Source organism: Mytilus californianus, unplaced genomic scaffold (genome assembly GCF_021869535.1).
Source record: "Mytilus californianus isolate M0D057914Y unplaced genomic scaffold, xbMytCali1.0.p SCAF_12, whole genome shotgun sequence".
Classification (NCBI taxonomy): Eukaryota; Metazoa; Mollusca; class Bivalvia; order Mytilida; family Mytilidae; genus Mytilus; species Mytilus californianus.
In genome coordinates, this window is record NW_026262604.1 from 47993417 (window position 1) to 48016314 (window position 22898).

At 33.3% G+C, this 22898-nt stretch overlaps 1 protein-coding gene across 4 annotated transcripts; it reads right to left on the bottom strand.

Moving 5' to 3' along the window:
• Positions 1-202: 202 nt before the first annotated feature.
• Positions 203-21352, bottom strand: LOC127721936 (collagen alpha-1(I) chain-like). 4 transcript variants are annotated; one of them, XM_052228774.1, is made up of 34 exons: positions 21256-21351; positions 19747-19776; positions 19214-19270; positions 18239-18274; positions 17424-17471; positions 16915-16968; positions 16618-16671; positions 16045-16092; positions 15212-15406; positions 14652-14687; positions 13628-13678; positions 13147-13203; positions 12571-12606; positions 11762-11830; positions 10882-10944; positions 10212-10265; positions 9658-9684; positions 9358-9438; positions 8950-9003; positions 8547-8600; positions 8101-8154; positions 7722-7748; positions 7292-7399; positions 6918-6998; positions 6439-6492; positions 5743-5769; positions 5411-5518; positions 4986-5066; positions 4309-4470; positions 3774-3863; positions 2348-2392; positions 1335-1394; positions 744-1034; positions 203-710 (listed from the first exon to the last, which is right to left on the bottom strand). In XM_052228774.1, the coding sequence occupies exons 1-34, from the start codon at positions 21326-21328 to the stop codon at positions 271-273; spliced, it is 2805 nt and encodes a 934-aa protein (XP_052084734.1). In that variant the 5' UTR covers positions 21329-21351; the 3' UTR covers positions 203-270. The 4 variants fall into 4 exon arrangements, with proteins under 4 accessions (XP_052084734.1, XP_052084733.1, XP_052084735.1 ...); XM_052228773.1 differs by having other exon boundaries at positions 203-1034; positions 21256-21352; XM_052228775.1 differs by lacking the exon at positions 16618-16671.
• Between the last annotated feature and the right edge of the window lie 1546 nt (positions 21353-22898).

Genomic DNA, 22898 nt, shown 5'->3' on the forward strand with positions numbered 1-22898 from the left:
TATTTTGAGAATTTTGTTTTGATGGACGAATCACGTGTTTAGACTCTGGAACGATCTGACATGTCTAAAGCCTAAATTTTATATAAACACATGTTTATGGTTGAAAACTGTTTGACCTCTAGATGTCATTTAGTTAATTGGCTTGTTTGATTACATCTTTTGACGTATGTTCCATGTGTTATAATTGAAAAGAGAACTATAATTACGAAGACTTGCAGATTTTAATATTACAATAAACATTCATTTTACTACAAAGAAGTCAATTTAAAGTTAATATCCAGGTTTATATGGTCCTCCGTGGCCTCCGTGGCCTCCGTGACCTCCGTGACCTCCTCCTCCACTTGCAGATGCATGGGCATGAGCGGTTGCATGTGCTGAAGCATGTGAAGGACCTCCATGGTGGGTCACACTGTGGAATAAGTGTCCGCCGAATGAGTGTGCGCTAGATGAGGAATGACTACCTGCTGATGCACTTCCACCACCGAGACCTCCTAAAGCGAGTGCGTGTGCTCTAGACGCTGCAGATGCTGAAGAGCTTCCTCCACCTCCTGGTCCTACATTGAGTACTCCGAATGGTCCACCACCAGATGCAGAAGCCGATCCTGACGATGATGCTCCGGCGCTAGCTCCTCCTCCTAGTCCTCCACCTCCTAATCCACCAAATCCGCCTAATCCACCAGGACCTACTCCTCCACCGAATCCACCGGGACCTCCTGCTCCTCCTCCTCCTAATCCACCGGTACCTCCTGCTCCTCCTAATCCTAATCCACCGGGACCTCCTGCTCCTCCTCCTACTAATCCACCGGGACCTCCTGGTCCTCCTGGTCCTCCTGGTCCTCCGGGACCTCCTGGTCCTCCGGGACCTCCTGGTCCTCCAGGACTTCCTGGTCCTCCTGGACCACCTCCGGGACCTCCTGCTCCTCCGAATGGCCCGAATGGGAAACCGCCGGCTCCGCCAGGTCCTCCAAATGCACTAGCTCCTGATGATGAACCCGCTCCAGCGGATCCAGGGAATCCAGGGAATCCACCAAATCCTGATCAAATGAAAATGTAAAATTTAATCGTTTGGAAACGGAAATGAATGATATTTTATTATAATAGTCTATGCACTTCCTGATTATTAATCAATTTAAACTTACATATACGTTTTCATATCTATAATAATATTACATTTTAATCTTTACATTCACTCCGCTTTTCGCCATTTTATTCGCACTAAAAGCACCTAACTACCGTTCTTTGAAAGACTGACACATTTGTATGTTTCCAAATTTTAACAAAATGTAAAACAGAGAAGCAGTCTAGGAAACTGTATTGTTAAAACAAAATCTTACCAGGGAATTCTTCAACTTCGGGTCCTGTTCTCTGGTCATCAATAACAATACGTATAACACCTAGGAAAGAAATCAAAACATTTTTTTTTATAAAAATTTAAAATGCAAGGGTTGGTGTTCTTTGTTCAACACATTGCTATTTCTGCGTCAAAGGGAGAGAACTGTATCAAGCTTATTGATATTGATACAGTACGTATTACAGCCCTTTGAATTGAAAACTGTACATTACGAAAAACACCAAGGAAATTTTTTTTATTTTTGAAAATAATTAATTTTTAAATGTAAGGGTTGGTGTTCTTTGTTCAACACATTGCTATTTCTGGGTCAAAGGGAGAGAACTGTATCAAGCTTATTGATATTGATTCAGTACGTATTACAGCCCTTTGATTTGACAACTGTTCAGTGAAAGATAACTCCGGTAGTCTTGTGCTCTTTCCTGCTTCTTCGTTTCGTTTGCCTCCCTTTGTATTCATGTACGTAGATTCTGTGCACATCTTTCACTGTTGAATATTATTCTAAAATTCAACCTGTTAGACGAATTGAGATATTCTTGATTGCTTAACCATAATGACAAATGTGCAGAATAATGAATACACACTTAAGTTTAAACTATTGTTTACTCAATTTGTATGCATCACCAAAGTATTACGTGCCATTGGGGGTCTATGATCGTCAGAATCATTTCTGAAGTATATAAATTTTTCCCTAATTCTTTGGCAATTCAACCCTTTCCAAACCCATTGCATAAAAAAGTTTAATCAACGTGTGGTTAATGAAATTGACAACTTTGTGGAATGTGGAAGACACTAAAAGGTGATTTTCGATAATCAAAAATGAAAATTATTTGACAATCATTAGAGAAACAGATTCTTACAAAATTACCCGTGGATTATCGGATTTATTCAATCTCAATAGTTAAATATCTCGTTTGGATAAATCCGATAATCCACTGTCACCAATGTCCGAATCTATATATATATCCATATCCCTTTTCCATCAAATATAATATTTACCTGGGGCTCCTTGGTCTCCACGTTGTCCTTTGGGTCCTTGTGATCCTGTAGAAATACATATTTTTTTATTAGATAATGAACTTCATTAAATCAATATAGATTCCCGAAACACAGGCGGTAGTTTTCCTGTATTTTACGACATCTTTTGAGGTTTCATCAATGCAACACCTATTTTATCAACCATATATTATTATCAACTTGTTATTAACTTTACCAACTTATAAGCTGACTATCGTAAGAGGGTCTGTAATGGGGTGGGCGTTTCTGTATTCTTTAATTTTTAGACCATTTCTCTGTTCTTTATACTTTTTTACCATTATTCTCTATTCTTTATATTTTAGCCCCGCATTATTCTCTATTCTTTATATTTTAGCACCCCATTATTCTCTATTCTTTATATTTTAGCACCCCATTATTCTCCAGTCTTTATATTTTAGCCCCCCATTATTCTCCAGTCTTTATATTTTAGCCCCCCATTATTCTCCAGTCTTTATATTTTAGCCCCCCATTATTCTCCAGTCTTTATATTTTAGCCCCCCATTATTCTCCAGTCTTTATATTTTAGCACCTCATTATTCTCTATTCTTTATATTTTAGCACCTCATTATTCTCTTTTCTTTATATTTTAGCACCTCATTATTCTCTATTCTTTATATTTTAACACCCCATTATTCTCCAGTCTTTATATTTTAGCACCTCATTATTCTCTTATTCTTTTTATATTTTTGCACCTCACTATTCTTTATTCTTTTTCTTTGGGACATTTTTCTCTATTTTTTATAGTTTTGGCCATTTTTCTCTATTCTGTAAAAATTCCATCCACAACATCTCATATTGTAGCACATACAATAGTATAAAGAGGAACGTTCGTGTATATCTACTTTCGAATGGGACACACAACTCGTTGTATTTGTATGTATCATCATAGTATCTCAACTTTCTATGACTATTTCATATTCTCAACCAGTGTTCAAGCTAAAACAAATTTTAAATCCTTAATCTGAACTTTTGGCAGCAGTTGGTGACTCCAATCTTTAGAGTTGCGAAAATGAGATCCATGTTCATCAAAAGTTACATTAACATTACTATGTTTTTGTTTTATGTTTAAACTTGTAATTCTTGACTGTTGTGTAAATATGGTGTTATATTTTGTGTTATATTGTTTTTTATTTTGTGGGTTTTTTTTTTCGCTTGACCTATATGGGTGTAATTTGCAAATAAGATTATTATGGGTGCAAATAAGATTATTATTAACTATTTCACAGTTATTAATTATTGATAACTATACTGAAATTGCAGTATTATGCATTGAATTATAATTCAATATATAGTTGAAATTATTACAAATAAACATCAATGTTTATCCGTCTTTACCAGTGTGTTTATTCAATATGAAAATTGCATGTTATCTTATAGTTTAAAATACCTCGTGCTCCTCTTGGTCCATGTGGTCCTTGTGGTCCAATCTTTCCTCGGCTTCCTGGTGCTCCTGTTCTGCCGGGTGATCCGTTGCTTCCTGTGAAAAGACCCATCGTTTAAATATGTTAATCATCAGAACAAATACAACAAATACAACATGATTATAAGATGGAGATTTCATTTGTTCCGTTTTTAATATATTTCTATTAATTTCAGAGAGTTATAAAACTGTTGTTTCAAATGTTTAAGTCTAATGAAATTTTTAAAATATATATCGTTGATCTGTGAAAGTGTTTTCATATTTTACAATGTATGATTTTGTTGCTACAAAATTATGGTTATTCTATATTAATTTATCTAAACTTTTACATTTACTTCACGTTAAACTTAGGCCATAAAATATCTTGGAAAAAAAAACAGATTATAAAGAGTATAAAGATTAGAAACAAAATATCAAGAAAAAAATATGAAGTTATTAATCTATGAACATTTTTTTTTCTTATGTAAGTTGGGAGCTAAACATAAACAATAACAAAACAGACCTCTTGCTCCTCTATCTCCTCTGGCTCCATTTTTGCCTGGTGCTCCTGGTAGTCCTTGGTTGCCGCGGTCTCCATTTGGTCCTTTTTTACCTGGTGCTCCAGGTGCGCCGCGTTCCCCTGCTGGTCCCTGTGATCCAGATGCTCCTCTTGGTCCTGCTGGTCCTGTTAATCAAAGCAATATTTGTCATAATACAATTGAAACTAAATGGACGTAGAATTAAAAAGAAAACATCACCAAGGTCACATCATTTCGACTAATTAGGAGTCTTTGAGATCTCATAAACCATGTTTAACCCCACCACATTTTTGCGCCTTTCCCAAGTCGGAAACCTCTGGTCTTTGTTAGACTTGTGTTTTTTTTCAATTTTGGTTAATTTGTGTTTCGGTTTTTATTGTAAAGTTTACATCAAACGAGTGGATAATTCTGTGACGCATATTTAGGTACCTGGATATTGGGGATCTATCATTGTATGGTACTTTATAAGTATTCGTGTACAAAACTTGTAAATAAATACATGTATAATTGATCTTCATTTAGTCAGAAATCTTCAGAATATATGTATTGCTTACATCTGTATTACCCCTGTAAGCTCTAATCTATAGAAGAACATTTTCTCCGTATAGTGAGTAGTTCATGTTTATTAAGACAGATCACCTGACCTGAATAAAATACCCACCAGTTGGTCCTTCAGGTCCTTGTGGTCCTTGGCCTCCTCTTTCACCTCCTGGTCCCTGTTCTCCTGATGGTCCGGCTGGTCCTATAATAAGTAAATACCGTGATTAGAACATATCAACCTATCAGTTGTGGTTTTTAAACTAAATAGTACATTTTAAAAATTGAATATTCTTAATTCATTGTAATAATTTTACTTGGTCTCCAGTTTTTATGAATCGTTTCGACATCACGGATTTGTAATAAATAAATAATATCTGAGGAAAAACTAGTTAAATGAGTAGTAAAAAACTTTTATACACTGTACACTAAAACATTGTTCTGTAATACAAATGTATATGTACAATATGTATGTATTAAAATGTAATTGATTAAAAAAAAATCCACAATGCAAGTTCACTGAACAATTGCATATATATATATTTATACCGGCTGGTCCCTGGCCTCCTGATGGACCCTTCAATCCTTGTTCTCCTTGTGGTCCTGGTGGTCCGGCTGTTCCTTCTGCTCCTCTAGCTCCTTGATCTCCGGCTGGTCCTGAAATTAAAAGAAATACTCCCTTTGTAAAAGACCTTAAATGTAATGTTCAACTTATGATACTTGTGAGTTGTGAGAACGTTTGAATTTGATCGCTTCAATTTTAATGTTTGCTACTATTAACAAATATGATCAGGACCAAACGATTTATAAACGATGGTTTTAAATATGAACTGCGATATGCATTTGCTACATACTGACTACAAATGAAAACAAAATATTACCTTTGACACCCGCTTTTCCTTGTGGACCTGTAAATACAAATAGTCAATATAAGATACATGTACAGTCATATGAAACGAGTTTCTTAAAATTATGAAGTTATAGAAAATTCAAATTATTGAACCAATACATGTATATATACTAAACGAACTCCTCTATGTACGATTTTTACATTTACATTACTAACTTTTGTATTTTTGCCGAGGTTTACTGAATTTGGCCTTTTTTAAAATCGACACAGAATCATGGAGCACGTGAAAATTAAGTGAGAAGGTAGACATGCAATAGATCGATGTTTATATTTGTTAATTGAACTTTGTCCTTACAGATATTCAATGATTTAGTGTATGAACATACATCTTTCAGAATCAATTAAAACTATCTTTCTTCCACGTTTGTTTGCGTTTTTTTCATCGTGGTTTTTTCCTTAGCACTTGCGCTGTGCCGTTGACGAAGTACTTGCAAAGATTATGGTATTCTTATCTATTATTTATATTTACTACTCTCAATTGCCACATGCTATAAAGCGTAGAAGCAGCACATATCAATTTTCTAGTCTTTTGTTTGACCCAGACTGGGTTCAAATCCGTGACTTCCTGCACTCGTGGCGTTCACGAAACAAATAGACAACCGAAGCGGTTTATTTTGCTTTAGACAAAAGAGTGAACGGTATAACCGGCATATAGGTAATTATGTACCTTGTGGTCCTTTTGGTCCGGATGCTCCTTGTGGTCCAACGTCTCCGTTTGATCCTGAAGATAAAAAAGTAAAAACCTCCAATAGTTAACATACATTTTCTTCTTTAATCTTACAACAATTATGACTTTGCTCAGTTGAATACATTCTTTTTTTATTATGTTTTGTTTGTTTATGACCTTGATTGTTGTCTCATATCTATAGAATTCAAAGGCTATCCATTTGTATGTATATATTTTAATTCCTTAAGTATACATTTAGTTGTGCATAATATAATTGTGAATCTCCGCACTGTTGTATCATAAGCAGGAAAGTTTAAGATTGAGGCATAACTGTAATGTGAGTTTTATTTTGGTAGAAAATGTAGATTTAAGTCAAGAAAAGAAATTTGCAAATGAAGAACCAATCCAACATTAACATGATTTGGATATATAGGATTTATTAGTTTTTTTATTTCCATCTTTAAAGTTACAGTGCTTACCCTGTGGGCCTTTAGCTCCAGGTTTGCCTGGTGTTCCTGGTGATCCTCTTCCTCCTTGTGGTCCTCCATCCCCGGGTGGTCCTGAAGATATATTTCGAATACATAATCAGCGTAATAAATTTCATTTTACAATTATAATTTATTGTTTTTTGGCAACTGAAGAATGATAAACTTGAACAGTTTTAACAATTGCACAACTGGAACAGTAGATCAATTACATATACTATCACCTATAATTATCCTTTCATTCAGAGATTTTGCTTCTGCACTATTTGTTCTACCCAAAATTGTTTTAATAGAAAAAAATTATGTCAGCAGAAAGGATGTGGTGAATTATATAAATCAAAAGTGGGTATCTAAAAAAAATGATTTACCTGATGGTCCTTGTGGTCCGATTGCTCCTCTTGGTCCGTTTCCGCCTGGTGTACCTGGTGATCCTTTGTCTCCTGATGGGCCTGATGATCCTGGTCCTCCGGCTGGTCCTTTGAGAATAAACCAAATTGATGTCAAGATGTATTAAAGCTAAGACAGTTCTAAAGATTTGTGGGTAATTTCAATGTTTGTCCTCCAAAATGAAAATTACATCACGTCATTGGTTGAATTTTCATTGTTTATGATATTGTTTACAAATCACAACGTTTAGGTATCCGGCTTGTGAAAATTTGACCCAGAATGCATCAGATTCTTAAACGTCGAATTACAGATATATATTTATGTTCTTCATCCGTATAAAATTATGCTTAATTGAAAATTAATGTTTTATGGTTCTTTTATTAGGATGCACAAAATTTTGAAATATTTTACCTTGTGGTCCTCTTGGTCCTCCCTCTCCTATGAAAGTAAAAAAAAATATATGTATTTTACGTATAAAAGGCCTTCATGACAGGTGCTATATCAGGGAATTTGCTGATTACATGATTATGTTTTTATTAATATTCATATCTGTGTTTATTATCGGGGTTTAGAACATGAAAACGAGGTAAAAGTATGTAACAAGACGAAACTCTTAAATTTGAGTCATCTATTTTCAAACATTTATAGTAAAATTCTAAATTACTACAACTATTTAAATTATAAATTTCCTGAATGCCCAAAAGGCATTTATGCATAGGCCTCTAACAAACGCATTAACGATTAACGAAATATCGCCATTAACCAAGGTCTTAATGGTAGTATTAAATACCTGGTATTCCTGGTGCGCCTGGATTTCCTGATGCTCCGGGATTTCCTTTAGGTCCTGTTGAAAAATAAATGAGGATTTTTATTTCGGCAGTTAACTTTCAAAGAAAAACTAAAATATGTACAAGTGACATATTCAATTTGAATAAGATAAATGTAATAGTGTCTCACGTGTTTACATTATATGAAATATTAATGGTATTTAAATTAATATTTAACTCTTTCTTCTATTCCAAATGGACCAATCAAAAATGGTATATACCGCATAACGGGAACGTTTCTGTTTTGGACGTTCTGACTGGTCTAATTTTCATTAACAAGGACGGATGTAAAATTTATAAATTGATTCATTACTTTTAAGTTATGTTTTCATATACGTTTATTTTTTTTTAAACGGAGTGAAATACAAAATAGATCAATAAATTAAAAGAAGCATTATGTCATTCTTACCAATTAATCCGATTATTCCAGCGGGCCCTCTTGGTCCTCGTCCACCGGTGGTGCCTACAAATACCATGTCTTGCATAAATTAGACTGTTAAAGAATAAACCATTGAATGAGTCACAGAATGTATTGCTATATTTTTTTTAAAATTTATTGATTTCTTTTATTTTTTGTCATCTATTTTTATTTTCATTCTGGTGCTCTTATGACGTAAGTGCTCTTATGACGTAAGATCACAATATACAATTATTTTTCCAGGTACTGCTGGTTGTCCATGTGTTCCTGGGCGTTAAACACTTATGACGTAAGATTACATTATACAATTATTTTACCAGGTACTGCTGGTTGTCTATGTGTTCCTGGGCGTTAAACACTTATGACGTAAGATCACATTGTACAATTAATTTACCTGGTACTCCTGGTTGTCCTGGTGTTCCTGGGGTTCCTGGTGATCCACGTGATCCTATTAAATACAAAACAAAACATATTTTTCTATGTTTTGTATTATGCATAGTATACACATTATTAAAGGAATGATCTAAGGCGGCAATGTTTGTCCCACAAATTGGGCAAAAATTACAGTACATAGTATAAAATCTTACAAAAAATGACCAACTAAGGTAAAAGGTGTTCAGAAACTACAAAGTTCACATCTCACGTAATTTACAATGGTAACAATTACAAAATGTTTAAAAACAATTATTTAGTTCTTTCTTTTTGATATTTTATGTGTGTCATTAATTTATATTATAATCTTCAAATTTTAATTTTAGTGTAGTTTTGAGGATGATTTTCATTCTTGGCATAATATACTGACCTGGTGTTCCTGAGTGACCTGGTGTTCCTGGTTTACCTGGGTTTCCTGGACTTCCGTTTCTACCTGGTTGTCCTGATGCTCCTGCAATAGGGAACCAGTCGTGTTTAACTTTCATAAGATGTGACACATCACTTAATAGTAAGTTACATATAACTTTTCTATAATTTTCTCGTAAATAAATATTCAAACCCTTTCACATCAAGTATTTAGCCATTTGGAAAGGTAATTATCTAAACAATAATTTAAACATTCATTGATAGAAAAACATACATTGTCGTGTTACAATTATAAAATAAATACCTGGGTGACCTGGCTGTCCTGGTGAGCCTACAAAAAACAGAAGACTATTAAATCACTGCAAATTTCGTATAAAAATAACATATTTACCATCCCACCAATCTATATGAGTTTTTGTACTGGTTGTATATTTATGATAGTCTGAGGTGGCGGTTTCTAGAAAAGTCAGCAGACGTTTTTTTTTTCTCCAACATGATTATAAAGAAATGTCTGGTTGTTTTTTTTTTTTGGGGGGGGGGGGGGGGGGGGGGGGGTGGTAAGATGTGGTCGTTTTTTTTTTCATTATTACAACGATTACATTTACAATGTTCTCATGAATTATGAGAAAAAGATGATAGATAAACTGTATTTTTTTCAGTTCATCGGAGCTCTTTTCTGTATATTTACGGTACTTATATTTCATCATATGTGTATCATTCATATATTATGAAATTGTTAATATAGATAAAAGTAAATATGGTGTTAAAACTAATAAGACAGTAACTCATCAACAACATCGTTAAACAAACATGACTTTTAGAGATCTCCCTATTTCTGTCCTAAAGACATGGCATTACCTGGCTGTCCTAACTGTCCTCGGTTTCCTGGTTTGCCGGGGATTCCTGGACGTCCTTTAAAATAAAATATATGTGTATGTCTAAATATTTATCGTAACATAATTTGTTTATACATTTATTGCAAACAAGTTGTACTCTGACCTATTGCTCACGAATATTATCCCCGTATATATCAAGAACGTAAGACTTCAAGTTCATTTCGTTCTTTCTTGTTTATAACTAGCACGGCAGTTATGGAGTTTCTTACCTTTTCGGAGCACCTGAACTCATTTCAAATTCATCGTGGTGTTGGTGTTCGTAGTGCTCTATAACCATTTGTCTGTGTAGTGTTTCATGAACTGATGTCCTTTCGGAGTTTTTTTTTTTTTTTTTTTTTTTTTTACACTTTTTTTTTGAGGGCTTTGTCATGCCTTTTATCCTACTTTGGAAAGTGTAGACATTTTATTGCTCATATGTGTCATCTCAATTTCCTCTCTATGTCTTTTTAAATACTATCTCATAAAATTTGACATTAAATTAAGAAAATGAGACAAACATGATGTCCTGAATAGTTGTTATGTTTACACGTGGCTTTAAATATTCGGCTTTGAGCGTTCCCCATGAAGGTTAATCCAGAAAAGCGCGTCAGGCGCATGTCCGTTATAAATTATTGTTTTCATTTTGTACATACCTGGTCCTCCTGGCCGTCCTGGTGCGCCTGGTCTTCCTCCTGCGCCTGGACGACCTGGGTTACCTATAAACAATACATAGTATATAAGTATCTTACATATCTATACACATTTACGTTGGAATTGCTCATCATTTGAGATTTAGGGGCATTTTATAGCTTACTATGCGGTATGGGTTTTGCGCATTGTTGAAAGACATACGGTGACCTGTAGTTGTTAATTTCTATGTCATTTGGTGCCTGGTTGAGAGTTGTCTCATTTGCAATCATACCGCATCTCCTTATTTGTATATATAACTCTGAATAGTACATGTTACTTACAATAGCACAAACATGTAATGTTGCTTTAAAATTTGAAAATAGCATCGTATACTATATTATAATCTTGAAGTAAAAAAGTATTATTTCACCCCAAATGAGAATTCATTTTGAAATATGACAGTTTAAATTTATGCATAATTAGTATTTTAGCACTGTGAGTACTGTAAGATCTGATAACATTAACCCTCATATTGTTGTCTTCTTGGCACATTTACGTCGTTCTTATTTAAGGTGGTACCTAACACTACAGGGAGATAACTCTGTAAAAATCAGCTAAACGTTTTAATTACGTTGTATTGTTAAGGAAATATTAAGCTTCTCAATGATCAAAATTAGTGTTTGTCAAACTGCTATATAACCAATGAAATTTTTCTGATAAAGTGGTTGGTTCAAATTTTTTGAAATTTTTATATTTTTGTCAAAGGGTCAAAGTAAACATTTTGTCAAAATTTTATGAAAATTAAACGAGCCAAATTAATATTAGTCAAGGTGTTGGGTACCACCTTAACTTGTTTGAGCTTATGATTCAGATTTGCAGTTACATATTTAATGTAATTTTTACCTGGTTGACCTGGTGGTCCTGCATTTCCTGGTCGGCCTGGTTGGGTTATTCCGGGACGTCCTGGTACTCCTTTAAAAGATAAAGCATAAATTTACTTAATTTGAAGTATATATTGGTAAACTGAAATGAATGCATTGGCTTTTTAATATATCATTTCTTATTCCTCAAAGAAATAGTAACTTTGATGAAATGAAAAACAGATGCAATTGACATAATTTGATATAAGAATACATGGTCGTGATATTGTACGTATATGGGCAAAAAGTATAGAATATAGATAGACATACTGTTGGTAAACAGACAATTAGTAAACAGACTGTTGGTCGACAGACTATTTGTATGTAGACTTGTAGTAGACTGACTAAGCAGACTTGTTCTACTGACTATTGGTAGACAGACTTTTGGTAGACTGACTATTGGTTTACAGACAGTTGGCAGACAGACTATTTATAGATTTTTTATTTGATGTTCTAAGTATATAAGAAAATCGCGTTGATGATCCACGTGGTTAGTGATATATGTCATTTAATAACTAAATTTCAAAACCTACATGGAAGGCCTTTTTAATCATTATGATCATTTAAATCCAATTTAAACAGGTATGATATTAACCGGAATTATCAAGTCGTTATATTTCGATGCTCTTTGATGACTATATTAACCTCGCAAGTTGGAGAGATCGATAGCGGGGAGGAACTGTATTTATAGCGTTAGTATGATATTGGAGGATTTTAAATAGGTAGAGTTTGTTAGCACACAGTTGCCATTAAAATAGCATGGAACTGGACATTTGGAAAAGATGTACGTACCTGGGGCTCCTGGTATTCCAGGTTGACCTGGTGCTCCTACAAAATATGTATGTAAAGTGTATAACATAATGTTATAAAATATACAAAAACAATAATTGTTAAAAACGAAAGTTCTTATGACGGAAAAGAATATCATCGTCAGTACGAATTCACTAAAAACAAATTTAAAACAAATACAAAAAAATCGTTTTATATTTATCCGAAGCTTTTATACATACACTATTACCGGCAATCGATACCACATTTACAATAGGTTATGATCTTTGTTACCGACTACTATGAAAAAAAAGTTTCGTGCATAGCAGATTTTTGTCTGCGTTGCCGAATGCCATTGCAATAGAATTGATTTTCAATTGTGTACAGCATGATTTGAATTGTGTTACCTATAGCCCCTACCGTGTCGATAGCTCGTAATAGGTTGCAAATTATATTATTCCAGTTGATGATAATAACTTAAACATACAATCCGTGAATCGTACTGATTTCATAATTTTAATAAATCAAAAATATGTTAATTATTATAGTAAATCAACCGAACTAGAGAATTACCATTTGATCTCAAAAACAATATTTTACCTGCATTTCCTGGAGAGCCTGGTCCACCGAATCCACCGCCACCACTTGCACTTGCACCTGTATATATAAGAAATTTACATATGATTTACACAATTAGAAATCCTTCACTGTAATTGGTAACAAGCGATTTTTTGTAACAGGTAATCATTCTTATAGACCACATTCGTAGCCAATATAAGCAACGAGGGGCTAGAATTCACATTTAGAAGTAAAGAATTACAAGGAGCTCTTAAATCTTTCGAACTTCAATGTAAGTTTATTTACTGAATTGGTCCAGTTTTCACATCTATATTCTAGGTGGGGGAAAGGGGGTTGAGTTTAATTGTAGCATTATCAAATACTATATTACAAGATATGATGTGGGTTTTGTCCGTTGTTTAAGGCTATATAGTGACCTATAATGGTTTCATCCTCATTCTTAGGTCTCGGGTGGATTTGCATTAAATTTTGTCCATGGTGAAGATTTTAAAAAAATACTTACGAGCTGCTGCGTTTGCACTTGCGCTTGAACCTCCATTACCACCAAATGCTCCTACAGCGAAAACAAATATAGTCATAGCGTTTCAAAATGGGAGAATATGTTTTACATTTCTGCTTTCTATCCTAAGTTGACAATTCGTTGTACAATTTTTTGTACCGGAAAATTTGTATTAGTAGTCAAATATTGTTTTGTCAGTGTGTACTTATTTTAGGGGATCGATCATTTTTTCTTATGGCTTTTTTGAATGCGCTTTTGATTTTCATCGTTAATTTCTGCTATTTTGAATTTATTACTATCAATAAGATAAGAAATTTCATTAATTTTCGGACGCTTCGGACGCACCGGACGCACCGAAATAATAATGTGTCATGTTCATTAAAGTAAACTTTATGACTGAGATCATTTATATTGGAGTCACTAAAATCGATAAATTCTGTAGCAAACGATTGTTATCATTTTCTTGGAAATGTGAAATATCACTTATACTATATGTTATTTGTGATAGATACACACATTTTAATGATTGCTTCTATAGATCATTTGTTAACAGCTGAACAATTTGAGAGTGTATTTCGTGCGTAATTGTTATTTTGCTAGGGGAATCATGAATTCGTCTTAAGCTATTGCAAATATTAGAATTATCGGATGAAACATGTGTCTTGTTCCCCTTTTATTACTCGTCCAATGATTTGAATGGCTGGTAATAACTATCGTTACTCTTTCAATAAGTAGTAATCAAAAGTAAGATTAAATGTATGGGAAACTAGCAAATAAACAAACTAAATTTCATTGCTCTTTTTACACACTCAAGTATAAATGATGTAATGTTATATTTATGCAGTTTTAGATATGTTGGTAATTTCATTGTGTTTACCCCAAAATAAAAAAAAAAACTTCACGTTAACGGTTGAATTTCCATCGTTTATGGTTTTTTTAACCAATTACAAATTGCCATTTGGTGTTGAATTTTTGAAACATTACCCAGAATGCATCATATTCTGAAGTGTTGAAATGAATTACTTACTGCCACTGCCTGATCCACTAGCGGAACCTGGACCACCTAAATGAAATAAACAAAATTAAAATTATAAGGATATTGAATGTATAACACCCTAACGACCAATTTCTGTGCATCTATATAGATGCAATATTTTTACAGAGATTTGTAAACAGTGTCGTACATAGATTACAACTCTTCTGACTAAAAGTACTAGTAATTAATTTCAAATTTAGGATTAAGTTTGCAAAATAAAAGTGCTTGCTAATTATATTTATATCATTCTGTTACTTAACAATGATTTGAATACATTGAATAAACCCAGGTCTTTTAAATAAACTAAAAGTTATATACAACACAAAAGACGGCTATCCTCCAGAATAAAAAAAAACGTTCAAAATCATGACGCTCAAGATGTTATTTATAAATAATTTAGCAACGTAAAGGCTGTAATATTTCATCTTTTTGAGAAAAAAAAGAGGAATAAAATGGTTGATCTATTTTAACTGTAACTGGAACGAGAAATATTTGAAAACATGAATGATTATTTGAAGAAAAAAAATCCGTAATGAAATGTGTTTGCTTACCTGGGCCGAATATGATGCCGCCGGGACCTATTCCACCACCGCCAATGCCACCTGGACCACCAATGCCGCCAATGCCACCAGGACCACCACCTAATCCGCCGCCGCCAATGCCGCCAATGCCTCCTGGTCCAATACCTCCGAATCCACCAAATCCACCGGATAGAGCGTGAGCGCTAGAACTGCTATGTGCATGAGCTGAAATATAATTACTTTCGTAAAAAAAGAGTTGCAATATGAGACGAACTAATAATTAATGCACGCAAATGTTTGAAAGATGAATTTGAAGGAAATGAAACGAATGGAAGGTTTTCGACAAAAATAAGACTATTAAGGATGTTCGCTCCTCTTGTTTTTGAATTTTTGTCAGATATTCGGAATCCTCTGGTTTTATCCATGTAGTGCTAATAAATATTTTGCTCGCTAATCACTACTTTTCTTTTCATAATTTTATTACATATAGTTTAAAAAGCCATATTTGAAAATCTTATAAAATCCTTGTAATTTTTTCACTGTTTTTGAAAGAAAAAGGTGCCAATGATAAATGTATGAAAAATCTAGAGAGAATCATTCCCCGCCAAATGTTCATGGCTTATATCTCGAAAACAAGCACACGGACCCTTCATTTTTTTTCTGCTTTTTTAGTTCCTTCATTTATATACTATCAATTTGTAACAGTCTTTTAAAAAGCTTGTTATTTTGAAACAGAGTAGCGAACATCCTTAATTGTAAAAAATTGTGTATTTTGACAGAACATTTAACTTTTGTTTAATAGAAAGATGCATGTGTTCTATTCGGAACTTAGTAACAAGTGGTCAAAATGTAAAGGTACTTACCACTGCCACCTCCTAAACCACCATGTGAGGCTGATGCATGGGATGATGCTGTAAAGGAAACATAATCGTTTGAATTGTTTTACATATTTCATTGCCTTTTAAAGCTTGCTATGCGATGTGCGTTTTTACTCATTGTTGAGGGACACACCGGGACCTATATTTGTTAACTTCTACGTCATTTGGTCTCTGATGGAGAGTTGTCTCATTTACAATCATACCACATCTTTATATGTTTACCATGTAGTAAACCAATGTCGACCAGTAGACAACAATGATCTGGTTTAAATTTTGTTTATTTAAGAGACGAACAATGTGTTACTTCTGTTTCATATATTTTCCAAGTATTCTATTTTCTTTTCTTCTTTCGTTCCCTAACTTTATTCGCGCAATTGACTGGTTTATCCTCTCGTTTTCGATGTTTATCGTGCTGTATATGATTTTAGTTCTTCCCTAGTGACTATTGTATTGTTTTAACAGTGAAAATTGAAAACCAGAAAAATGAAATGATTTTTGACAGTCAAGTATATCTGCTATAATATTCGATCGATATTCGGAAGGTTTCTTTTTACTTACAGCCAGCTGATGCATGTGAAGGTCCACCTCCAAAAGTGTGAGCATTGGCAGATGCTGAAAGAAAAATTCATGTTTGAGACCATTTTTTTATATATATATCGGTAAATTCAACAAAGTTTCTTTTTGTGTGTGAGTGGGTTTAATCATAATTGTGAATATTATTGTATTGTTTTAACAGAGAAACTTAAAAACCAGAAAAATGAAATGATTTTTGAGAAATCTTCATTGTTCTCTTTCACAGTCAAGTATATCTGCTATAATATTCGATCGATATTCGGAAAGTTTCTTTTTACTTACAGCCAGCTGATGCATGTGAAGATCCACTTCCAAAATGGTGAACATGGGCAGATGCTGAAAGAAAAATTCGTGTTTGAGACCATTTCTTTTTATTATATATTTGTAAATTCAACAAAGTTTCTTTTTGTGTGTGAGTGGATTTAATCATAATTGTGAATACACGCATTTAGTTTAAATTATAGAAATTGTATACATGTATTTAAATCTTTATTCCTGTGTTGATGTATCTGTTAACAAACCACGTGGTCCAGTATGTTTTGCTTCTCATTGAATCAAAAAGACTTTATCACTTATCTTTTTTTAAGAATGGGTAATGAAGAAACCAATAAAACCATTTTTAAAAGTAAATATAGGTTAAATCATTGATTGATTTTTTTAGTTCAGTTTTAGTCCAGATGCAAACATATCACGCATATTCTTTGAATATACACGAAACAGAATTGAATAAGATAAATATTAACACTGCAGTTAAATAAAACTTTACAAATAGAAAACATATATGTATGTACCTGAAGAGTGGGCATGTGCAGACGATCCTCCGCTTCCGCTACCACCACCTGTATAAAAGTTGTGAAAAAATATCATGTTATAAGGCGTGTTCTTATCGGGTATGTTATTAAAGCTGTACAAAAGGCCAACAACAATTTACTATTCGCGTGTGTTAATGTAAAGCAGTACTTCTAGGATAAGAGACATAGCTCTTTACGATCACAGATACGTTTTTTTCAACCATAATTATTATTCAATTGTAAGCTTCTATAAATGACACAGATTTAATGAATTCTATTTGCATGCATTGATACAACTGACTTTTACATACGCATCAATGATGTAAAGAATTATCAACCCTTTCAGAGCCCTACTCCTTTAAATGCCGAAAAATATTTCTATTGAAATCACGATGCATCGATTTCAGTACGAATAACGCATTTTATTGAGACAAAGTTAAAAATTGCGTACGCTCAAATCTGTGCACTGTTGGTTGCTCCATCAATTTTTTTTGCAGCCAGCATAAATTTATGTATAAACATGTTGATGCGATTTTAAATGCATTTACGAGTAGTTTATTTAAAAGCAAGCAGTAAGGTCGAACTAAAATACGATGTTGCATTTGCAAACACTTTGACCTTAACTAATTTCAAAGTTAGACAATGAAAAAAGCGGAAGGTGCAATCTAGTTTACACAAACAAGACAGCTACTGATTCATTAAAGATTATTTTATAGAATTGCTTTAGAATTGCATTATCTTTCTTTATATCGATATGAAGCGATCTTAAAACATTTGCAGATGCAGAAGTTATAGCAGCAGCACTATGCGCTTACCAAGTCCATGTCGGTGATATGGACCATGGGACCAGCCTGCAAATGAAACAATTTCGTCTCCTTTAAATTTGCTTTACTTTTGATAATAACTAAACAATGTATATGTGAGATAGCTTCTCCTAGTTTGTCAAACGTTTTCTTGCTCTTCTACTGCATTCTTTTTTAATTTAAATCATTGATTGCACGCATTGCAATTTTTAGCTGAACTTATTTGTCGCAAATGTGTCATTGAATAAAAACATGAAATATGCAAACATCAAAGGTAAAAGGTTAAAGAGAGTGTGCTATAGATATGGTAAAGGTATATAGGCGCATTGTTGCTATTAATCCTTGTTTCTTGCATTATAGGAATACAAGATGTTACCTTTTCCCCATAGATTTTATATTTTGAAAACAAAAATCAATATCTTTGAATTGTACGAAATACTGCAATAATGCGCACGAAGAATCACTGGTGTAATAGTTCTATGATAGTAATGTACAACCTTTTCTTTTTTTTCTTTCATGAAATCTAAAATGCTACATTTTTGTTACCGGCTCCGGTTTTGTGCTTTCCAAATCCTAGCATAAATCAATCAACATGCCAGTAAGAGTTCACGACGGAAAAATCCGTTCGTTTTTCTTTTGTGCGCTATATTTAATATGCCGAACGAAAACCTAATGATATTTCACGACAAAGGAAATAAGATCAGAAAGACTGTATTCTAACTATTCTTTTAATCTCAATTATATTCATTTGATATGAGTAAATGCTTTAATTAAATAGAAGAACTCTTGGGAGATATCCAACCTGCTAATCCTAACATTTTGTTATTCTTGTCCTCAAAAAGAAAAACAGATTGGTTAGTGGCCTTATGACCACTGGATATCTCATTGGTGAAAAAGGTGAAATGGATGGATGGATGGATGAATGGAGAAATAGTGAGATAACAAACTAATAATTATGGCATGTTTTAAATTAGGAAATAGACATACTTCCGCCATGGCCTCCTCCGCCACCTCCTCCTCCTCCTCCTCCGCCTCCGTGGTAAGCTGAAAATTGAAGGAAGAGAATTACAAATTATTCTCTAATTCCAACAGATTTTGTAACAAAAATGAAAAAAAAGGCAAAGTAGAGGCAAACAGAAAACTGTATACTTCACTTCTCCAACAAATACTCCCCAATCAAAATGTAAGAAAGAATGCAACGTATATACATTGATTTCAAAATATCTAGAATGAAGTAAACAAATAGTTAAAAACTTTTATCAATAAATAGTGTGCAGGGATTACTAGTATGAAACTTCAGAAAATTTGACGACCTGTCAACTTTCTTGTTTTACATGAATTGCTGAAAACAAGATGAAACATTGCTAAACATTTTGAATGATTTTATAGATCACCCCATTTTGTTGCAACTAGTTATTTCTATATCTAGAAACTGTAACTACTTCAAGTTTTTCTCATTTTCACTGGAAAACTCCAATGTCCGATTGTAGTTCCGCATACAAAACATAATAGGTACTTACGTACTATCTTGATTCCATTACCACCATAATCTGTAAAGAGAAAATATTTACAAATCAATCTCCGAAACAGAGTTCATATCCGTTCCGTACGTGCTCCGCAATACTCTACTTACTTAATATTTAGTGAAGTGTTACGTAGTATGGAACGGAACGTATATGATCTCTGCGCCGCAGCTTGTTTAAGAATACCATAATCGAATCTCAAGCAAACACGTAGAAAACAACATAATGAAAGTACTACCGAAAAAGAAGTAGCCTGGCGGGAAGATGACCTAATAAATCACCTGGTCCGTCGTGAAATTCAGTGGCGATATATATGTTCATTTGTTATGATGAATATTAAGAATGAATGTAAAACATTAACTTCTGTTCTTGGAAAGCGATACTTTAGTACATTTTAAAGACTGTTCTCAATTAATCGGTCATGAGTGTGTGTGATCGGATGATCGGATGATCTCACAATGTTGATTGATTTTGAAAAGAGAAAAGGGTTTTCTGGTTGATGATTGTATTAAACCAAAGAATGGAGAGAAATCATTTGCATTTACCTTCAATTTAGTTAATAAATCATATTCTACATCGTTTGTTTAGCTTTTAAATGTCATGTTCCTGTATGTTATTAAACAAATAATTTGTTTGTGATTAAAGTAGAAAAGATAGTTTAAGTCCCCATGCCCACACTAAAGATGAATGGTCGATGCCTAACTTCCTAATATGAAAGCGAAGTCAAATATTCTAAATATTCCCTAAATATATGATAATTTCCAATATGGTGTACAACTATATTAATATGTAGTTATTATTCAAATGATTAAGTATCTGATTAAGTGTAAGTTATTCCAATATGTAAACATAATGCGAAAATAATGGAAATCTAAAGAAGCTATGTCGATTTTCTGTCAGTCATGAACAAATACCAATAATGCTTTTCGGTTCATTAGCTTCCGTTTGTAAAGCCTTTTTGTGTGACAACTGTTGCGTTAATGGGTCGACTTATGCTTAATGTAACAGAAAGGGAGGGTCAATTCTACAAACGAAGTTGCTAAAGTAATAGCTTTAACATTAAAAGTAAAAACATATTTGAAATTTGAAATAATTAGAATCGTTAGAAACTTTAGTCAACTACTGGAACAATGTAGAAAGGTGCAACAAAAAGAAAACATATAACAAGAAATGTTAAGTCTTGCATAAATAGTGGTTTGTGCAATGCAAGTAAATGATAAAATAACTGAAACAAGTTTTGACAAATACAATTACAGGTTACGTGTTTTAAAAATGTGAAGTTAGTTAGTTCATCTTATTTGAATTCACCAAATTATTTAAATATCTATAGATATAGTTAACGTTGAAACATAAATGTTTTTATTATCATCTTTAAATTTAAAGAAATACTCAAACAGCAATTTCACAAAAAAAATCAAACTTAACTAAAGTATTAGAAATAAATCAATGAAATATGATTAACTAATTTAAATCTAATGACAAGATTGCCAATTAAGTTCGTCTTACCACCTAATGGTCCAGCAAAAGCTGTGCTGGTGACAGCCAGTAATAGTACCGATGCTAGGGAAAACCGAACCATGTTTTAAACCCTGACAAGTGTTGTCCTCGTAAAGTTTGGCTGGGACTCATTCTTTTATACTACAGTCCAACTGATTACCATACCGACCGGTAAGTACTGCGTCATGGCTCATAATATCTAACGAGGCCCTAATTGGGAGATTGATTTGCAAAAATGAGGAAAAAGGATCTTTTAGTATTCCCTTTTGACGTTTTTATTGTATGCATCGATAAAAATTACAATACAACATATTTTAAAAATGAATTACAATTATCTTTATTTTAAAAACTTTTCACAAATATTGCCCCATTGTTGCCTTTTTGTTCAGATACCTTTTCATACAGCAACAGTTGGAGACAAAGGGTAAATACTATTTATGCATATTTAGAATTTAAGCTGATATAGAAAGGGGGTCTTGACCCCACTTATTAATGTGCATATGAGTGATTAGAATGATTTAAATGTCCATAATAGTACCAAAAAATCTTAATGTTTCAAACCAGACTTCTCAACTTGTCTGCTTAAGGGAAATTGATAATATATCTTATATCAAGAAAAAACTAACAGATCAAATGAAACCTGTCTTGTATTATTTAACTAAAAATTATGTGTACTTATATTACATGAAGATACATTGATGTGTTGCTTAAAATGTTCGTGGCTTTAAGATTCAGCTAATTAATTTAGTTATTCTCCACTACCTAATATGTTCTTTTGTTGCTGAACTTTTGTTGGTACGTACGGGAACATTTTTATGGAGCATTTTTTGAGAAAAAAACCTGTTGTTAGGACTAAATTAACTATTTGAACATTTATAAATCTTCATTAATCTGAGGCAGTTGTGGCAATAGAAGTTATCTTTTGTACGTTATAAATCGTTTCAATATTAAATAATCAAATGGTAGCTACTAAATGAATATATCAATATCAGGGTATTATAAATTAATCATATATGATATACGACGAATATCATATAATCAAAATATTAACTTAACATTCCATGTCTGTGGTAGCTTATATATGTATGTCTTATATTACACTAATGCAATATTTGTCAAATGTTTTCTGGCATTAAATTGAAAGATTTAGAGACTAAACGGCAGTATAACAACATTATTAAGATGCAACAGTATTGATCAATGTATAAACTTGCAGTTCTAAACAGAAATTGTAGCAAGATATTACAAATCAGCTGTATGTGTCAACTACGAGTTTTTATGCCCCACCTACGATAGTAGAGGGGCATTATGTTTTTCGGTCTGTGCGTCCGTTCGTTCGTTCGTTCGTTCGTTCGTTCGTCCGTCCCTTCGTCCGTCCGTCTGTCCCGCTTCAGGTAAAAGTATTTGGTCAAGGTAGTTTTTGATGAAGTTTAAATCCAATTAACTTGAAACGTAGTACACATGTTCCCTATGATATGATCTTTCTAATTTTAATGCAAAATCAGAGTTAAGACTACAATTTCACGGTCCACTGAACATAGAAAATGAAAGTGCGATTGGGGCATCCGTGTACTATGGACACATTCTTGTTACCAATGTAATGCTCTATATTTTTCTGTAATTTTGAGAGAACCTATCAGACTAATAAATTA

Excerpts from the sequence above, each read along its gene's own strand:
- LOC127721936 (XM_052228773.1), bottom strand. The coding sequence starts at position 21,328 with ATGGTTCGGTTTTCCCTAGCATCGGTACTATTACTGGCTGTCACCAGC. Across the intron at positions 16,093-16,617 it reads TTCACATGCATCAGCTGGCT|CATCATCCCATGCATCAGCC; the intron begins GTAAGTAAAAAG and ends TTTCCTTTACAG. Across the intron at positions 15,407-16,044 it reads TGGTTTAGGAGGTGGCAGTG|CTCATGCACATAGCAGTTCT; the intron begins GTAAGTACCTTT and ends ATTATATTTCAG.